The sequence below is a fragment of the Sinocyclocheilus rhinocerous genome, unplaced genomic scaffold, assembly GCF_001515625.1.
Source record: "Sinocyclocheilus rhinocerous isolate Xijiao unplaced genomic scaffold, SAMN03320098_v1.1 scaffold1211, whole genome shotgun sequence".
Lineage (NCBI taxonomy): Eukaryota > Metazoa > Chordata > Actinopteri > Cypriniformes > Cyprinidae > Sinocyclocheilus > Sinocyclocheilus rhinocerous.
In genome coordinates, this window is record NW_015670979.1 from 394,066 (window position 1) to 413,147 (window position 19,082).

A 19,082-nucleotide genomic window follows, 5' to 3' on the forward strand; every position below is an offset into this window, starting at 1 on the left:
CCCCTCCAGAATAAAGTAGAACATCCCAATCAAATGAAGGGATTTGTGGAAACTGTGGTTCCTAATTATTGTGATCCAACATTTGCCTCGCATTTCAGGATGAAAAGACAAACATTTCAGGAGAAGGATCCTCCACTTCTTGCCTCCGAGACTGTGTTATGATCTATATGACCTTATTATTTTTATTGTGAGTATTAGGCTTATCATTATTGCTGATCACTGTTGTTGTGCTATGATATTGTAATATTTACCATTATATAATCAGGGTGGTATAGAAAAGTTTATGAAACCCCCACCAAACAAGAGAAAACGCATCTCAAAGCCCGTTGCACACCATTGCACACCGTTTCCAGGAAACATGTCGTTCAAACCGGAAACCGTAGCCAAACGGTGCACACCGGTTTGAGCTTGAACTTGCCCCTGGTCGTTCGTTGACGGAGCCTCTACAAGTGTCCAAAGTTTGCTGACAAAAGCCGGGAAGCAATGGTTGTGTTTCATCTCTCCTGTTTAAAAACAGAGGTGAAGAAACCCTTTATGCCTTTCGTGAAGATAAAAGCTCGTCATACTGCTCTAGATTAGCTGGCTGTGAGGAGGTAAATAAAATCCCAGGTTGACCTACACGTGAATTTTCCTGCTGCGACACCCCCCCTTGTCCCTCTATCCACCAATCCTGAGCACGGCTCCCTGTAGTATACACTTGTGTGTTGCGCGCGGCGCAAGTACTTGTGTTTTTCTTCTGTCTTCACCTGTTTTTATACAGTCTATGGTCTTCACTCACTTTAAATAACTTCTGACATCTAAAGATAGACTCCGATAGTTTTTCGTGCCAGTAATATTGGAAGAAGCAAAAATATATAAATTTGTATTGTGTTGACTTTATGGATCATTTGATTGAGACGATACTGACTTTCTGTTTTGATGAGATTAAAAAACAGCAAAATTTTGTGCGCGTCTAGTCGTTTTGGTTTTGCAGATGTTATTACATGCAATGATTTATAAGTGGCGATTAATCTTTAACCAGTAGCCAGTGAGTAACTTGATCTGTACATCTTTTATGTAATATTTATCATGTATGTATTTGATATCATTGAATGCGTATCCGTCTGTGAATAAATAATGAAAACTAACTATCGTGTTAAATTAATTAGGTTAAATTACTTTGTAGTAAACTAGAAAGGAGTGAAGAATAAGTTCACATTATTTTAGACAGCGTTTGAAGGGGCTTTTATTTTGAATACGCCACTTCCGGTGGAAATAGCATCACTACTGTTGTTGGCAGTTGCCGTATCCGCGTTCCTGTTAGTTTACTGAATCAAGAGTAAGTATAATTTGGATAATTAGATAGTGGAAATTATTTTCGTTTTGTTTTAATTCTGCCTATTGCATGTATTATTAATTTCACGACGTTACCTCCTTAAATTCATATATTATGCAGCCTGCTCTCACAGCATGCTAGAATATTCTTGGAGCGCGGTGTTGTGGGTGTCATGGCAACAAACGCAAACACAGTGAGGCGATAGTCGCGTTTCCTCAACACTTATATGTTGTTGTTGTCCAGTGGTTATATATCTACCTTATCTTCAAATCTCAGATTTATTACATTCCTGCACAGGACAAATTCAGAAAGTGGGAGATGGTTCAGCTGCACGTCAAACGAGGAGATGAGAGTCAGATTCTCTTCAGTACTACAGTGGATGTCTCGATAGAGACACTGACCCAGCAGGTCTGCGCCATCTATAATGGGAGATTAAAAGTGGACAGGATCTGCTCTGGTATGACAATAATGTTATGTACGCTTATGATGTAAAATAGTAAAAATGCATCACATTCTTTGGGTTCAGCTAGTTTATGTTATTGACAGACGAATTAATTCCCTATAATGCATGTATTGTGTAAGTGTCAGATACATTAACTAAAGTCCATTTCTAAAACACGTGTGAAACGTTTGATTGCGTATTATAGCATTAAAACATGGAATCATTTTTATGTCTCCATAGAAATTCCAGAGCTGGCAGATCATGGCATCTCTCTTTCACTGAATATGCAAGGCCTGACCGATGATCAGATCATGGAGCTCAAACTAAAGGATGAATGGGAAGACCGCTGTATTCCCAGCAGTGGTGCTGAGTTTAAGAAGGATGAGCTCGGACGTCGAAATGGACATGGTAGCCCGGTCACATTTAAAGTTTACATTTGAAGTGCCCAATTAATTGGTTTAACTAAACTCTTACTTTCCATTTAGCTCCAAACGAGAAGATGAAAGAAGTTTTAAGGAAAACAGTGGAGGAAGCCAAAGCTTTAATCTCAAATGTATGAAGCTAATTCTAATATAGAATACTTCTAAACCTCAAAATGTTGTTAGCCTTTTGATTTGTTTTGTGATATATGTATTTATTTACGCTAAAGAAACAAGTGCAAGCGAATGTCTGCGTTACCATGGATATGGTCAAAGAGGCTTTGGATCAGTTGCGAGGAGCTGTGATGATAGTTTACCCAATGGGGCTGCCTCCACATGATCCAATAAGGATGGAGTTTGAAAATCAAGAGGATCTTACTGGAACACAGGTAACTGAAATCTTTTCTGCCTTTCTTAAAGAATTAGTCCACTCAAAATTAAAATTCTGTCATCGGTTAGTCACCCTCATGTTGTTCCTAATCCTAACCTGTATGACCTCCTGTCTTGTGTGGAACAAAGTAGAAGAAGATATTTTAAGAAATGTTTCTCCCTCTTTTTTTCTGTTCATACAATGGAAGTCTATGGGCTCCGATATTATTTGGTTCCCAACATTCTTCTAAATATCTTCTTTTGTGTTCTGCAGAAGGAACAACATGAGGCTGAGGAAATGATGACAGAATTTTCATTTTTAGGTGGAATATCCCTTTAAGCAACTACATGCACATTGTTTAATAAAACAGACCAATATAATTTTCTTTATTTGTTTGATGAACATAACAAAGCCTGTAATACTGATATGAAGGCTCTCCTCTACAGGCCTCATTACAGGTGATCCCAGAAGAAGAGGCTCAACTGTGGTGGGCGTCTAAAGAACTGCAGAGGGGCAAAAAGCTGCAGGATTATGTTGGGAAAAATGAGAAAACAAAAATTATTGTGAAAATTCAGAAAGTAAGTGTTTGATGTGAATTTCAGTTTTAGTTTTTTGACCTTAATCTGGTGTTTAAACTTATCTTCAAAAAATTTCATTTGGCCCTGAATTTCCACATAGATGTTTTGACCTAATGAAATGAAAACTGATCACCATTGTTTGCACATTCATTTTAGAGAGGCCAGGGTGCACCAGCGCGAGAACCACTAGTGAGTGAAGAAGAACAAAAAAAGATGATGCTGCACTATTACAAGAGGCAGGAAGAACTAAAAGTGAGTGGTCTCTAATTAACTCTTTTGATTTAATTTTATATCCTTATTGTATGTTGTACACACACTCTCTCTCTACACACACACACACACACACACACACATATATAGGTGTAATTAATTAATTATAACATATGTCTAATTATATTTGTTATTTTAGAGCATTTATCATTGTTTGGTCTGTTTTGTTCTTGTTTATAGAAACTAAAAGAGGGAGATGACTCGTATCTTCAGTCCGATTGGTCAGACAGACAAGCTCTAAAAAGGCAGTTCCAGGGACTCACAAATATCAAATGGGGCCCAAGATAGATGAACAGAGAAAATCACAGCTGATCTACAGTTACTTTCCATTTGGCAAATCAGAGATCTCTAGACTCTACTGCTGCTGTTTTTATGCAATTTGGTGCCTTCATTACATATGAAAGGTATTTATGAGACTGTAAATGTGTGTTAATGCAAAGCGAGAGACATCAAATTTCTCTGTTCTGATTCATTGGCAGAAGGATGCAACACCTTTCCTCTTTTTGTCTGTGCCTCTGGCAGTTAGTCATTTGAAACTTGATGCTGTTTAAAGACAGGATGTTGCCGTGCAGCTCTAAGGATCGCACCACAGAGTTCATTTGGAGAGCATTGAGAAGGAATTACAGAACATGTTGGTATCCTTAAGGCAAAAGAGAGGTTATAGTATCGGGAGGTGTGGTTTCACTGGGAAAGTTGAGTGTGATGTTGTGTAATAAAAGAACAATCTGTTTGTGTTCATTTTATTTTCATTTTATGATTCCACCTTTAAATATAATACATTTTAATTAAAAATATTTTACCAGTCTTCTTAATTTGTATTGACTTTCAAAACCACATACATTATTCATCCAGTGTTGAATAGAGCAATAATTTATAAAATACTTTTCTCTTTACATGGCTTTACTTTGTGTAAAATGTAATACAACAGCTACTTTATTAACTGAAAAGAAGAATTTTAGAACAGAATAATAACTTTTGCCCTGCTTAGGCAGTAAAAAAACACATCAGGTATTGCTTGTTCTGTGCTATTATGTCCTCACTGTGCCAGATCAGTTTTTTTTTACCTGACAATCTTTAAAGGTGATGTGTGTAATTTGTTAAAGTTAAAATACATCTTTCCTGGCTTATTATGAGACCGTTGTAGGTTGATTTCTCTCAAAAAGAGTAGCACAGTGAATCTGTGATGTTATCAAAATATCGGTATGTTTGTTTGAGCTACCAGACAACAGCAAAATTAGCTTAACCAATAGTGTGAGTTAGGGGCAGGCCATTTATGTGGCAGACCAATAGCAGATGAGGGGAGTGCTCTGGAAACCTGTCTGAAGACAGTTGTGATACAGAAATTACACACTTCACCTTTAATTTCAGTGTTTTGGTAACAGAAAACATTCAAAATGCTCACTCCTTTTGGTTGAAACTACAGCTACTGCACATTCTGCGTAATAGTTGGCATGTATGAATGCAGGATGCATGTGTTTCCATTGAGGTATGCGTTCATCCTGATCTCCTGAATCACAAGCTCTCTGCGCTCAATCCTCTCCATCAGCTCTGCTGCCTCTGTGGTGTATGTCACATCTTCCCAGCAATACACCTTCTTGCCAACCTCTGACAGGTTAGAGCTGTCCATTAGTGACCTTTTCTCATCCTCATCTTCCTCCTCTTCGTCATTATCCTGGTTCATTGGCTCCTCCTCTTCCAGATTAGTTGTTCTACTCGTCTTCCTGAATGTTCTAGTTGTATTTAGATGTCTACTGCAGGTTAGCTGTGTTGAAACAGCTATTAGAACAATCAGAAGCCCCACACAAACACTTGATGTGAAAAGCAGTCCTGCCATCTCTGGATGCTCTGAGAGAAAGAGAAAAGTCCTTGTGACTTGTGAGTACTTGTTAAGAATAGTAAAAAATTATTGCCTTACCCTCATGTCGTTCTAAATGCGTACACAAAGCTAGTGTTGGATTTACTTTGAAACTATTTTTATTCCTATTTTATTAAATTGCTAGTAAATTTCACAAATAATTGCAAAGAAACGGCAAGTAACACGTTTAATTTAATGTGAAATTTTGAAGTATACTGAAATGTATTTTCTTGTAAAATGTAACAGTAATGTTTGTTTTATTAACAACTTTGAAAAGTTATTTTTACAGTGATATGCAGTTATTTTTCAGTGGAAAACAAAAGGAGAATTTTGAGGATTTTTTCCACATAAAAGTAATTCTAATTGACTGTGTCAAGCTTAAAATAAAATATAAAAATAATACATGAAGATTCTTAAAATTCTCTTTTTGTATTGCATGGGTAAAATAAAAACAGGTTTGATAATACTTGAAGTTGAGTAAATAATGCTAGCATTCTCATTTAATTATATAATTATATAAAATATTTTATATAAACCACTATATTTTTAAATATATTCCTTCATTTGGGCTGCTTTATGTTGACTGGGCTCATAAAGAAAAGGAAAAAAAAAAAAGAATCCAGGCATGTTTATGTTTAAGACATTTAAAATATTTCAGTTTACCTGTAATGTAGCCATATGCCATTAAAGAATTGCTGACAATAATCCTGTTCTCTGGAAACTTTGAACTTCTGGTAACTGGGCGTTCCCCTATGAATAATGATACAAAATAATTTAACAGTTTATTTACCTCAACTGCACAGATGTTCTATATAAAGTAAACGGTATGGTGTACTGTATATGTATATAAAGTACATTGTATTGTGTACTGTCACCTTCTTTTGTGCTCTGGTTAGGAACTGAGGTAGTTTGGAAACTGCTGGGATCAGCCTCCTTGAGTAAACTTTCTGGAACTTAAAAAAGGCACAGTACAAAGAGTTAACATCTTCCAACTCCCAGGCGGTATCTCCCAGGATCTTTCAATGCAAAGCTGATGAGTAATCTTTATTTTTCCTGTGAACTGACCCTGCCTTCCAATCAGTAACAAAAGCCTGGCATTCAAAGCGATTACCGGAAGTTTTACAGGAAGCCCTGAGGCCTACAAATGCCAGGCTCATTCCCTATTTTTATTCCCAAACAACTTTTGTCTTCCATTGTAATTTATGAGACGGGAAGAAAACAGACGGGTAAATCAACAATCTGAGATGAGACAAAGGCCACATGTTAGTCTTTTCCCACACTTTCAATCAATGATTTAAAATCTCAAACTGATTAAAGATCTGCCATGCCGTGAAGATGGCACGTCATACTGTAACTGTGTTCAGAAAGTTCAAGACATTTAAAAAACACATTCAAACATTTGCTTTGGGAAGATTTCGATGGATATGAGAGCATTCATACCGCATGCATAGAGGACAGTGATATACTTTTTTGTTCCAGGAGGGCAGGGGTTTTTGAAATGTTCCTCATCTATGGTAAACAAACACCTCTGTTTTCCATAGCAGATGTTGGATACCACATCAACAGCTCCGTGAAAAAGACATTCTGCAATAATGAAGAGAAAAAATAATTTAAAATGTCTTATCAAAAATAAAATGTTCTCAAAATCAAACATTTTTTATGAATATTACAATAGATTCAACCATATACAAATGTATTAATAACTTTTAATAATAATAACTTAATGAAATTCATAAAAAAATAGCCTATTTATCCTAACTATGCATCATTTTATAGCTCAATACAATATTTAAATTATGCATTTTACTTTTTTTTTTCTCAGAACAAACCTGCAACACATTTAATAACCACTGATAAACCTAATTATCAGAATTAAACCACTCAAATTTAACTTAAAAAAAATAATAAAAAACTAATTTAACAGCAAACTGTCTTAACTGCAAAGGGTCTAACTGTCCCATTAAATCAATATAATATTAAGTATAAATCTTACTTAAACCCAAAAAAACATACCAAATGGTGGAGGTTGTTCCTCTGATGGGCACAAGTCTTCCCCCTCCAACTGTCTGCCATAAACAGCAGAGTAGATATTCAGCACTTTTGGATATTTGCAGTGCAGCAAAAGTCGATCTCCCTCACATGTTATTCTCTTCTTGTGCTCTGCTGTAAGACAAATATCTTTACTGATGTAGAGAAGTAAATATTTGAAGGAGAAATAATCAATTAAGGCTTTAAAGAAGGAAGTACTTACTAGGTTTACACCTGTATGATACATGGAGGTATTTAGGGGTTCCAGGACAAGGATCTATGCCAAAGACTTGATGATTGACCAGAAACTGGCAATTTCTATGACCCTGGCATTCAGAGAGCACTTTCTAACAGAGAGGAATAATCAAAGACCATAGAATGTGCATTATACAAAAGGCAGGGGAAATGATTCTGGAAAACACACATTTTTTCTGAGCCAGAAGTGAATAAGAACAGAGTCCTGTTTTCACCATGGGACTATTTAACAGGTACTAAACGGCTTTATTAAGCTGGCGTTTAGTGCATGTAAAATGAAAGGTCTGTTTTTTTGTCCGAAAGCAAAGCACAGGCTACTCACCTGCAGTGCTGTGGTAGCAGAACAGCTGTGATTACGCCATTGGCATCTCATTCCTGGCACGATCCCGGGAAGGGCTGCACTCTGTCCATAAAATGCAAACTGAATAGTTATGGTGGAGTGTCGTGGACACCTGAGGAGCAGGAGGTCTCCATCACAGGCTTTAGCTGATTGACTGTTGATGATCCTAAACAGATAATCTAACGAAAAGGTGGGGAGGTTGGATCTACGATAAGTTATTCAAAATACATTAAGAAATGCAATCTGATTCATTTTTAATGTAATTAAAAAATACATCAAGAAATGCAAATTCAGAAGAAATGCCAAATATAATTAGAATACACATCTTCTACAATTAACTAGTTTTTGATTTTTTGATTTTTGACTTTTGTAGGCTTTAGCTGATTGACTGTTGATGATCCTAAACAGATAATCTAAGGAAAAGGTGGGGAGGTTGGATCTACGATAAATTATTCAAAATACATTAAGAAATGCAATCTGATTCATTTTTAATGTAATTAAAAAATACATCAAGAAATGCAAATTCAGAAGAAATGCCAAATATAATTAGAATACACATCTTCTACAATTAACTAGTTTTTGATTTTTTGATTTTTGACTTTTGTAGGACTTAACATCAAAAAAGTGTACTTAAAAAAGTGTGTGTGTGTATATATATATATATATACACACACACATACATGCATACAATTACGCTGCTTAAATCAATTATTTGGATGCTTTTTACTTGTTACATTTTTAGAGCCATTAAATCTCAGTTATTATTGTAAAAAAAATTTTTTTTAAATGTATCAGACCATCATGAAAACAAACATTTGTCACTTACCCATACATGTAAGTTTATGTATTTGTTTTTTATTGTTGAAACAATTCAACAAAATGTTACAGAAATGAATATACTTTTTAAAATATGCTTTTTAAATACTGTGCCTTTAGGGAATATTGCACTTATTGTTAATCATCATTACATTATTGACTCACTTGAGAAATCGGAGAGTCCATCCATTTCTTTGGTCCACAGTATGAGAACACTGTAAAGTATCTGAACACATAGCACAGGTGGCCGGCAGCTTCTCAGGTGCTGCGCTGAGATCATGTTCAAATCCTTCAATTATTTCTGCATCAAAGCCTCGTTCATTCAAACGCGTGCTGGAGAAACGCTGTCAGGAATTCCCGTCTCTCTCTCTCTCGCTCCTGCCACAGCTTAAAGTATATTTTCATACCGCGACTTTGACATCCCAGACCTTTTAAGCCAAACTGTAAGAAAGCGAACGTCTCGAAATCGTTTCTCCTTTGATTAAAAAGAAGTTAGAGGATATAACACAAAAAGAAAACATTTCAAAGAGACGCAGTCACTGAGAGTTGCAGCCTATAGGGAAATAACAAGTGCGCAACAAGTCAGTGGCGCCTGAAAGCAGCGACATTCGCATTATTCAATCCATTGCTGATGATTTTAGGGTCCTTAGTGAGAAAACAAATGCTAATAGGTGGTTTCTTGGCACTCAGAAAGTGACTTTTGAGGAGGATGTTGAGGAAAAACGCATTTGAACGGGGCGTGGCGGTGAAGTTGAGTTCAGCAATGACAACAGTATTGTAACCAATCTGACTGAAATGCATTCACAGTAGTATCATTCATATTATTAATGATTAATATAATATTTCAAGTAGGCTAGTCATTTAAGCGCTTTGTCTTCGAAGCCAAACCTTTTTGGACTATTAAACCTTTATAAAATATATATATATTATAGTTAAAAATAGCCTACCTTTTCTTCCAATAAAGATTTTGTTGGTGTGTGTGAGTGTGTTTGTGTTAGAAATGTATGTATTGTGTGTTTATGTCTGTTTGGTCATGTTTATAATATTCTAAAATCAAACCTCACGCGATGAAGTGAAACTGTGGCTCCGTTGCAGCAGGGGCCGCTGTGCGCTTGTCATTTTATCTGCGCTTACTGCAAATCCGCAGAAGTACAGCTGCCCGCGTACGTTTGAAGACATTTGAAAAGTGGTGAAAATATACATTGGAGTGGGCGCTTTTGATATCTCGTCTGAAATGGCTGGCAAAATTAAAGTTGCGGATGACTGTAGCTATAAAACATTCTCTGTTTGCGAAAGTGCCGCTGATAGCAGCAGCACCAGAGTGGAGGAAGATGGAGAAAGCGACGGTCCAGCGGTGTTTATGTGCGGCAAATGCAAGCTGCCCATCGGTGACAGTCTGTCCTGGGCGGGCAGTGATGATGAACAGAACCAAATCATGCTCAAACGTAAGAGATTATTACGTTTCTATTGCTGTTGTCTGTAAAATGCTGATTTTAATTTGTGTTATGTTTATATACGCTACCATTCAAAAGTTTGAGGTTAGTTGTCAGATCTTTTTTAAAGGAATTAATACTTATATGCAACAAGACGCATTAAATTAACCAAAGTTGACAGTAAATGAATATATATCAGGGTGTGATTTGGAACTTTTTATAGGCGTATAAAACTCCATAGGCGGAGGCTGACCCAACTACCCCTAGTAACGTTAACGTTAGATAATAGGTGACATGTCATGAAATGTTTTTAATACGACGGAAACTGTATTTAACGTGATCACAATTTAGTAAAAACATTGTAAGTTAGGCCTATTAATTGTAATGATTTCATGTCCACAGTTATTCAAACAACGAATAGATTATATAGAGAAAGTGAGCAAAGAACACAGCGTCAACGGAGCTTTTTGAAACTCCGAATCAGTTAAACCATTGCGTCGCAAAACGATTCACTGTTTCGAAACGCTCCAATTGGATTGCGTATCGCAAATCATTTGATTCAGATCGGGCCGTCGGAGCGGGTTCGCGGGATGTTTTTTTTATCCCCACCGTGGGTAAAAATAATTCAGCAGAGGCAGGGATGCATAGACCAGAGGGGGGGAAATCCCCCCAGGCAAATCGCACCCTGTGTATATATATATAAACACTGCTGTTTGGGATCAGTAAGATTTTTAATGTGTTTTAAAGGGGTCATATGATGCTGCTAAAAATAACATTATTAAAAAATAGTCTCTTCTGTTCATCAAGGCTGTATTTATTTGACCAAAAATTCAGAAAAATCCGTAATATTGTAAAATATTATTACAATTTACAAATAATGGTTTTCTATTTTATTATACTTTAAATTATAATTTATTCCTGTGATGCAAAGCTGAATTTTCATCAGCATCATTACTCCAGTCTTCAGTGTCACATGATCCTTCAGAAACCATTCCAATATGCTGATTTATTATCAATGTTGGAAACAAATTTTTTTTTAACCTGTGATACTTTTTTCAAGATTCTTTGATGAATAAAGTAAAAACGAACAGCATTTATTTAAAATAGAAATATTTTCTAACAATATAAGTCTTTAATATCACTTTTTATCAATTTAACACATCCTTGCTGAAGAAAAGTATTAATTTCTTTCAAGAAAATAAAACAAATACTGACCCCAAACTTTTGAATGGTAGTGTTTATTTTTACAAAATACTTCTAGTTTGAATAAATGCTGTTCTTTTTAACTTTTTATTCACCAAAGAATCCTGATAAAAAGTATCACAGGTTCCAAAAAAATATTAAGCAGCAAAACAGTAATAAATCAGTATTTAAGAATGATTTCTGAAGGATCATGTGACATGTGATCTGAAGACTGGAGTAATGATGCTGATGAAAATTCAGCTTTGCATCACAGGAATAAATGATAATTTAAAGTATAATAAAATAGAAAACCATTATTTAAAATTGCAATAATATTTCACAATATTACATTTTTTTTCTGTATTTCTGATCAAATAAATGCAACCTTGATGAGCAGAAGAGACCTCTTTAAAAAACATTACAAATCTTACTGATTACAAACTTTTGAACAGCGGCGTATATATGTGTGTATGTGTGTGTGTGTGTGTGTGTGTGTATGTGTATATATGTTTTTTTGAACTTTCTGTTAATCAAAGAATCCTGAAAATTGTTTCCACAAAAATATCAAGCAGCAAATCAGCATATTAGAATGATTTCTGAAGGATCATGTGACACTAAAGACAGTAGTAATGGCTGCTGAAAATTAAGCTTTGCCTTCTGGAAATAAATTACATTTTAAAATATATTAAAGTTTTTTACCTTAGTTTTTACTTTGCATGCATTTGTTAAAATAGCATAATACAATTGTGGATAACAACAGTTTAAACATCTGAAATCGAAATGTAGGTATATATGTACTCATAAGTCATAACAGTGACTATGCAAAACATAACGGGAGTATTAGAGTAATACTTATTAGCACATTGAAAAGTTCTTGACATTTGCATCTCGATTTTTAGGGATCACTGACAATGTTGTCATAGGCAAAGAACCCTTTGTTTCTGGTACCCGAAAGGAGCTTGGATGGTGAGATATTTGTTTTATTAATTTATATATGTATGTAGAGTAATAGATGTGTTTTCCCGCCTAAACATGAAATCAATGTCTCTGAAATTTTGTCTCTCACATTCAGCCTTGTTGTGAATCTCACCTGCCGTGGCTGTTGCTCAGAATTAGGAATTATGTACATATCAACCCCAAAAAAGCTTGATTACAAGAGATCTCTTTTCTGCTTTAATGTTGAAAATATTGAAAGGTAAGTAGCATATTGTGCACAAGCCTGTGTGAATGTGTGATATATTTTTATTTTTGTGTGTGTGTGTGTGTGTGTAATTATTGCCAATGCATGATTGCCACCACATCTCATGTATCACATTGAGGATATGATTGTGTCCTTCTGTAGCTATGTAGTCGGCAGTCCAGGCCAGCGGGTGCAAGAATTAGACAAAGACAAGCCAGTGACCCTGGAGTACCAGAACATTGTAGAACAGCAGATGACAGAGGTAAAGTAGCTCATCTTTAGTTTAAATTATTGATCTGCAAACATGATGTAAACCGATGCAAGTCTCTCGCTGTTTAAAAATAAGCAATTTCTTTTGCACTACAAATGCAGAGATTAATGGCAATATTGAATGTGTAGAGAATATGACAAAAATAATATTTTATATTAAACTTGATGAGAGGAAATGTATTGTTTTAAAACATTAGGTACAATAGAACCTGAATTTTGAATTTTCACTCTTTATTTTTTTGCTAAAAGAAATTAATGCTAAAACAAATGTATGTCTAAAAGAAATGTGTTCCAGTATGTGTGGGGACCACACAGGAGAAAACAGAATTAAAGGTGTAGATATAGGATATCTGCTTTCTGTGTGGTTTTTAACACGCACAAGTAAACAGCAGATGGCGCTCTCTTGCTGCCAGCGCTCTGTTTGGTCATTGAGTCCTGCAAACAATAGATATTAGGAGCTGTTGAAGAATTTGATCTAGAAAAGGGTGTTGACAGTTATGTCTGTCAGATATTTTCATGTTTTAATTTCATCTTCCTTGTCTATATACTTGTCAAATAAATCAAATAAAAACTTCTGATAAGAAAATTCTGGCTGGTGATATTGAAATGTCTTTTGTGAATGAATGTTTTAATAATTTTCCACATATGTATTTTGTACTTTGTGTTTTAAACAATTACGTATTTAAACGATGTGTTTTAATCATGATTTATATTTATTTTTTATATTTATATTTATTTTTTTAAGCAAGATTTTGTCTTGTGGTTTCTGTCTGACCTCCTATTCTCTAATGTACCTTTCAGATAAAATCTCTAGCTGTGATAATAGGACAACGCCTACTGGAGATTGAAAATAACCTCCAGTGCAGTTCTGGAAAATGATATGAGCTGTCTGTTTTATGACTGAAGGTAATAATCCTATGTGTCTGTTGTGAATAAGGTTTTTGGACTCTTTAGTGTAAGATAGTTTTGTCTGGACAGTTATGTATTTACTATACAGTTGTATGCAAGTGACACATTTGTACTATTTCCTACCTTTTATTAATGTCAAGGTCCACACATTTAAGAGATGCCATTGGATATAGGTACATATATTAGATATTACAACATAAAATTGTATTATTTAAAAGCTGCTGTACTGTTTGTTAGTAAAACACTCTTACTGGAGAACATGTTTGTTTGCATCTCATATTTTGTCAGGTGTGATCCTTGTCTTGTCATATGTGATGATAGTATTTATAAGATGGATACACACGGTGAACATGCACAATAAATATAATGGTAAAAGCAAAACACGTGTTGTTGTTTTTTTCCCTCCGCTGGTTTGTTTTTGATACTTCATCGTTTGCATCAAAACATCCCTGCCCAACCCACTGAAAAACTAGTTCAATAACAAGTGGATGGTGCATGTGGGTGGCGGGAGAAGGGGGGCATGTCGGCTCAAGCCATTTTTTTGTTTACAGTTCCTGTCTAATGTGCCTAGCAACACTACACCAGGAGGCGGGAAAAGACTCGTAGAGACCTTAAAGGCGCGCACCCCCAACCCCGAATACTGGGGTAGCATAACAACAGCGGCTGAGATAGAAGCCGTGCGCCTCGGACCAACCAGAGAGCTGTATCTAAGGGGCATGCTGCCATGGAAACAAAGCGGCATGCTGTCGCTAGAGCCTGTTGCCATCGCATCCGTCGTTTCCTTATTTGCCGGCCAGCGAGTCAGCCAACCAGCTTGCGAGGGGTGGGGTCTGTCAGTCTGATGACATTGCGCTTCAGTCGCTCGTGGGGGCGTGGTCTCCATCTCCGCGCCCGCAGAGAGTTCTTCATTCTTGTGCCTTTGAACTCCTCCTACGATCTGCCTGTAAACCCAGTAGAGTTCAAAATAGGAACAAGAGGTAAAACATGCGTATAGCACATGGTATTATCCCTGCATGTTTACTGTTTATGTCCAGTAGAGGGAAACATCACTCTACATGTGGCAAGATAGCCATCATATCATATCTAGCTGTATTAGTTGGTGAGGATTCATCTCAGTAAAAGCCCGTTTACACCAAGAACGATAACTGTAACCAAATCTGTCCAAATTGCATTTTCAATGCAGCTTCAAAGGGCTCTACACGATCCCAGCCCAGGAATAAGGGTCTTGTCTAGCGAAACGATCTGTCATTTTCTAAACAAAATAAAATTAATAAAAATGTATATACTTTTTTTTAACCACAAATGCTCATCTTGCACTAGGTCTGCAAATTCACACGTGGTCACGCGCTGTTAGCTCTTCATCGGTGTAATCTGGTTTAAAAAGGTAAAGTAGGGCGAAAAACTCCATCTCATGTTCTCCTACAACTTCAAAATCGGCAACATTGTTGTTTTACCTTTTTTTGTAAAGGGCATTTGACTTTCTTTGCATGTTGGCTTTGTAAACACTGGGTCGGTACTTCCATCTACGTCATACGTGACCTTTCCAACGTGACTACATAATACGTGAAGTCGAGCTAGTGCAAGACTAGCATTTGTGGTTAAAAAGTATATACATTTTTATTTTGTTTAGAAAATGACGGTCGTTTCGCTATACAAGACCCATATTCCTCGGTTGGGATTGTGTAGAGCCCCTTGAAGCTGCACTGAAATTGCAAATTGACCTTCAGCCTGTTGGCCACCATTGAAGTCCATTATATGGAGAAAAATCCTGGAATGTTTTCCTTAAAAACCTTCATTTCTTTGCGACTGAAGAAAGAAAGACATGAACATTTTGGATGAAATTGGGGTGAGTAAATTCAGGGAATTTTTATTCTGGAAGCGAACTAGTCCTTTAAATGCTCCAGCTCTTTAAAGCCCCGTTGATTCTGACTGGCCGTCAATGTTTTATCGTTTGTCCGCTGAAAAAATAAGGTACTTATAGCATGTCATTATTCTTATATCTGAGGTGTGAACATTCCTATTCTTATAGAACGATTATTAAAACTTTATAGTTATTGCGTTCAACAAATGCACTCAAGATAAAGGTTACATAAAATATTAGTTAAGATTCGCTTCAGTGATTCTTCAGTGTCCTGTTCTCCTGCTTCCATCGTTACAACAGGTGCCGAAAGTTGTGTTTCTGAATCGTTCACTCAACCAATTTGTTAAAGGGGTCATATGATGTGATTTCAATTTTTCCTTTCTCTTTGAAGTGTTACAAGCTCTTGGTGCATAAAGAAGATCTGTAAAGTTAGCCGTTCCTCACTCTAGCCCGCCGGCCACTGCTCACTCTACTGACTGTTCCAGAACAGTTCAACCCAAATATTCAGATGTGTGCAGCACATTTTATGGAGGACTGTTTCCTTTTCCTCTTTTAAACTAAAGTTGCTGCTATCTCGTAAGCCTCAAGCGCTTGTCAATGCGGCCCTGTGTTGTTGTAGTCTGCTATTTTTTTTACTGATAAACATAACGGCCCCCAGTGTTGCCACTTTAGTGCAAAACTAATCAATGCGCATGTGTAGGGTGGCCATATGTGCCATTTATACGGGATGCGTCCTGGCCATGTTTTTTATAGTGCCTAAAAAATCCAAAGTAGGCCTAGTTTGACCAATAACATGCAGGTATTGTACATAATCGACCAATCGTGGCGCGTCGCGCGTGAGAAGGTGAGAACGATCAAAGCGAGGCAAATACGCGCACGTGTTTGTTCGTTCGACCTGAAGCTGCGCACCGATCATTGTATGACACCAAAGTACCGCGAGAGCGATTTGAAAGCATAAGGAGCCGTCCGCTCTGCTCTCTAGCTCTTGTGAAATGATGTCATACAACGATCGACCTGGATATTTTAGGCAATATAGAAATCCTGGCAAGGGTGCGTCCCGTAATAATGGCCCGTATGGTCATCCTACGCATGTGCGACCTTACAAAAATCGTATGGTGCTAGCGTATTATTCTAGTGACAAAATTTGCATCACGTACTACACTGTAAAAACCGAAGTATACTTTACTTTGGCCTTCACTCTTTTTCGAACGAGACGCCTGGTTCATTTCGTTCACGAAGTACATGTCTGGTTCAGTGCCTCGTCAAATCTCAAACTCGTACATTGAAGAGGCATATTCGTTCATGAGTTAAAAATAATAATTTAAACGAAAAATATATGAATTTCAAAAATGATGTGATTCGTTTAGTTAAAATTAAAAACACAATTTTATTTTCATTGTTCACCAATGAAAGACGACTGAACTGTACATATGTTCGTGTCTTTGTTAATTTATGTATTTTTCTCCCATAGCCTAATTATTTTCACCTGCTCCGCCAGCCGCTGTCATTTTGATTAATGGACGCTGGCTGCAATCTGCATCTGCAAAGTGCATCTCACTTGAACTGAAGTGCTGATGGCGCGCTGCACTTTCAGTATGATCTTACCCACCCCATTCACCTCCCTCTCACACAGACATACACACACGCACGCACACTTTGTCCTGGAGGACTGGGTGGACTGGAAATCAATAATGTAGACAGTCTGATTAAGCGAAGGTTACTTCTTTGCAAATAACCCTGTGAGGCAATCGACACGAGGACTGTAGAGACAAACCCTCCAATAGCAGTGAAGCTCAAAACAGGATTTGCCAGTCCATTCTTGCTAATATGCAAATTGAGTGTTGCGTGCAACAGCTGCTTCCACATTTGCCTGTATTCGCCTCAACATTTCCTTGGAGTTATGATTGAAAGAATTGTGACACGTTGAGCTTGCTGATGCGCACAGAATGTGCTTTTTTTTTTAAATCCAGTATGCCAATTATTTTACAGGCCAAATGCTTTGGATTCCAACATTTAGTTCAAAACTCTGTTAAATAATTGTAATACATAATTGTAAATAATGTAAAATAATTTTGGGATTTCTTGCCTCAAAACCAAAATTACAATATCATTTTTAATATATAAAAATCATTTTATAATTGATATAATGATTTTTTAAAAATATAATTATTATTTTTTTTATATTTGTTGGACAAAATGCTTTTTACGTTACACTGAAACAGTATTTTGTGGTTTAGAGTTGTCACATGTGTTTTAAAAGTTATACATTTATAGAATATGAAATATTTGTTTGCCAAAACAATCATTTTTACATTACATTGAATCAATGTTTTGTGTTTTATAATTTAGCTGAAAAGTCTAAGATAGTTTAATTGTTTTATTGTGACAACTTACCCCTTACAGTGTGACGACATTCGGTGTCCATATACAGAAACTGACTTTCAAAAATAAATTCACCCTGAAAACATGTGACAACTAGCCCTGTGAGGACAGTAGATTAATTGTCTGTTTTTTATTTCAGACACAAAGAAAATATTCCTGAGCTGGAAAAAAAAAAAGCCCTTTTGAAAACAGGATTAGTCTCAATCAGGGTCTAAGCCCGAACAGATTGAGAGATTGAGAGGTCTAAACACAGCAAGAAGGCCTTTATTTGACTTTGACTCTAATGCTGATCTTAGCCATGTAGCAACAGTAAACAGTGATTTGCGCACCCTGACCAAAGGGATGGCAATGCCCCATTAACATGCCCTGGTAGTCCAGTGCTGATGACACAAAAGTATATCCGTGATTTCTTTATCAAACCTTTTGCTCAGGTTATGATGTCAGCAGGTTAACTCGACATTTGTTGAGCCCTTCTATTCTTGTGTTAATGGAAGACTAATTTTAGTTCTGCTGACACTGAGTGCTTCCTGACTGGTCTTCTTGTTTGCATTGTATTGTATCCCTGAATCAGTCAATCAGCACTTAGTAGAAAATACAGTGACATTTTTACAATGAATTAGTTATAATCTGAGTTCAACACAAGCTCAATCAACAGCATTTGTGGTGATTATTATAAACATTAATTTCCACTTGTCCCTCGTTTTCTTAAAAAATCTGGGCTACAGTGTGGCACTTGAGTTGAAATGATTTTTGTGGTAATCAACATTATGTCAAAACACTGTCAATTGAGTTCAATTGTATTAAACCCAGAATTTGTCTATCAAAGCCATTAAAGCAGTAAACAGCAGTCAAATCATAAAAGTTTAAAAGAAGCTACCATCTTGTTTTGTTGGACATGTTTTGGGAAATTCTTTGTTTTTATCTGATATAGCATGATACTACATGAATATTGTAATCTGATTGAGCTTCATATTTCCATTTGATATCATCAGTGTACCACAGAACTGTCACAGTACTTCTTTGAAATGGCATGATGGATGTTCTTGAATCAGTCAGAAAGCTAAAAGCGGACTGTGTTGTTCTGCATCATCTCACAGCCAATATATCTTCAGCTCATGTTGTTGTTGTGTATTACTCCGCATCTGATGGTTCGATAAGCTTTTGTTTTTGCCGCTTG

The 19,082-nt window shown here is 36.4% G+C and overlaps 3 protein-coding genes across 13 annotated transcripts in view; 2 read left to right on the forward strand and 1 right to left on the reverse strand.

Moving 5' to 3' along the window:
* Window positions 1–4,132, forward strand: part of cfap298 (cilia and flagella associated protein 298) — a 13,690-nt gene extending 9,558 nt beyond the window's left edge. Inside the window, exons 1-9 of one of the 10 annotated variants that reach the window (XM_016546417.1) lie at window positions 1,287–1,318; window positions 1,436–1,508; window positions 1,592–1,772; window positions 1,998–2,165; window positions 2,243–2,310; window positions 2,407–2,565; window positions 2,993–3,124; window positions 3,281–3,376; window positions 3,575–4,132. In XM_016546417.1, coding sequence (XP_016401903.1) covers window positions 1,488–1,508; window positions 1,592–1,772; window positions 1,998–2,165; window positions 2,243–2,310; window positions 2,407–2,565; window positions 2,993–3,124; window positions 3,281–3,376; window positions 3,575–3,682 — 933 coding nt within the window. In that variant the 5' untranslated portion in view covers window positions 1,287–1,318; window positions 1,436–1,487 and the 3' untranslated portion in view covers window positions 3,683–4,132. Of the gene's footprint in view, window positions 1–502; window positions 594–1,237; window positions 1,319–1,362; window positions 1,509–1,591; window positions 1,773–1,997; window positions 2,166–2,242; window positions 2,311–2,406; window positions 2,566–2,992; window positions 3,125–3,280; window positions 3,377–3,574 lie in introns of those variants that run through there. The other 9 variants (XR_001639098.1, XR_001639099.1, XM_016546422.1 and 6 more) reach the window with 9 other exon arrangements.
* Window positions 4,133–4,496: 364 nt separating this feature from the next.
* Window positions 4,497–9,489, reverse strand: LOC107734450 (protein eva-1 homolog C-like). 2 transcript variants are annotated; one of them, XM_016546413.1, is made up of 8 exons: window positions 8,854–9,489; window positions 7,855–8,051; window positions 7,501–7,624; window positions 7,263–7,412; window positions 6,690–6,833; window positions 6,125–6,202; window positions 5,913–5,999; window positions 4,497–5,239 (listed from the first exon to the last, which is right to left on the reverse strand). In XM_016546413.1, the coding sequence occupies exons 1-8, from the start codon at window positions 8,966–8,968 to the stop codon at window positions 4,818–4,820; spliced, it is 1,317 nt and encodes a 438-aa protein (XP_016401899.1). In that variant the 5' UTR covers window positions 8,969–9,489; the 3' UTR covers window positions 4,497–4,817. The 2 variants fall into 2 exon arrangements, with proteins under 2 accessions (XP_016401899.1, XP_016401900.1); XM_016546414.1 differs by having other exon boundaries at window positions 7,855–7,935; window positions 8,854–8,957.
* Window positions 9,490–9,827: 338 nt separating this feature from the next.
* LOC107734435 (protein Mis18-alpha-like) lies at window positions 9,828–14,019 on the forward strand. The gene is made up of 5 exons (XM_016546386.1): window positions 9,828–10,133; window positions 12,203–12,269; window positions 12,376–12,498; window positions 12,646–12,745; window positions 13,555–14,019. Exons 1-5 carry the CDS (start codon window positions 9,923–9,925, stop codon window positions 13,630–13,632), a joined length of 579 nt encoding a protein of 192 aa, XP_016401872.1. The 5' UTR covers window positions 9,828–9,922; the 3' UTR covers window positions 13,633–14,019.
* The last annotated feature ends 5,063 nt before the right edge of the window (window positions 14,020–19,082 follow it).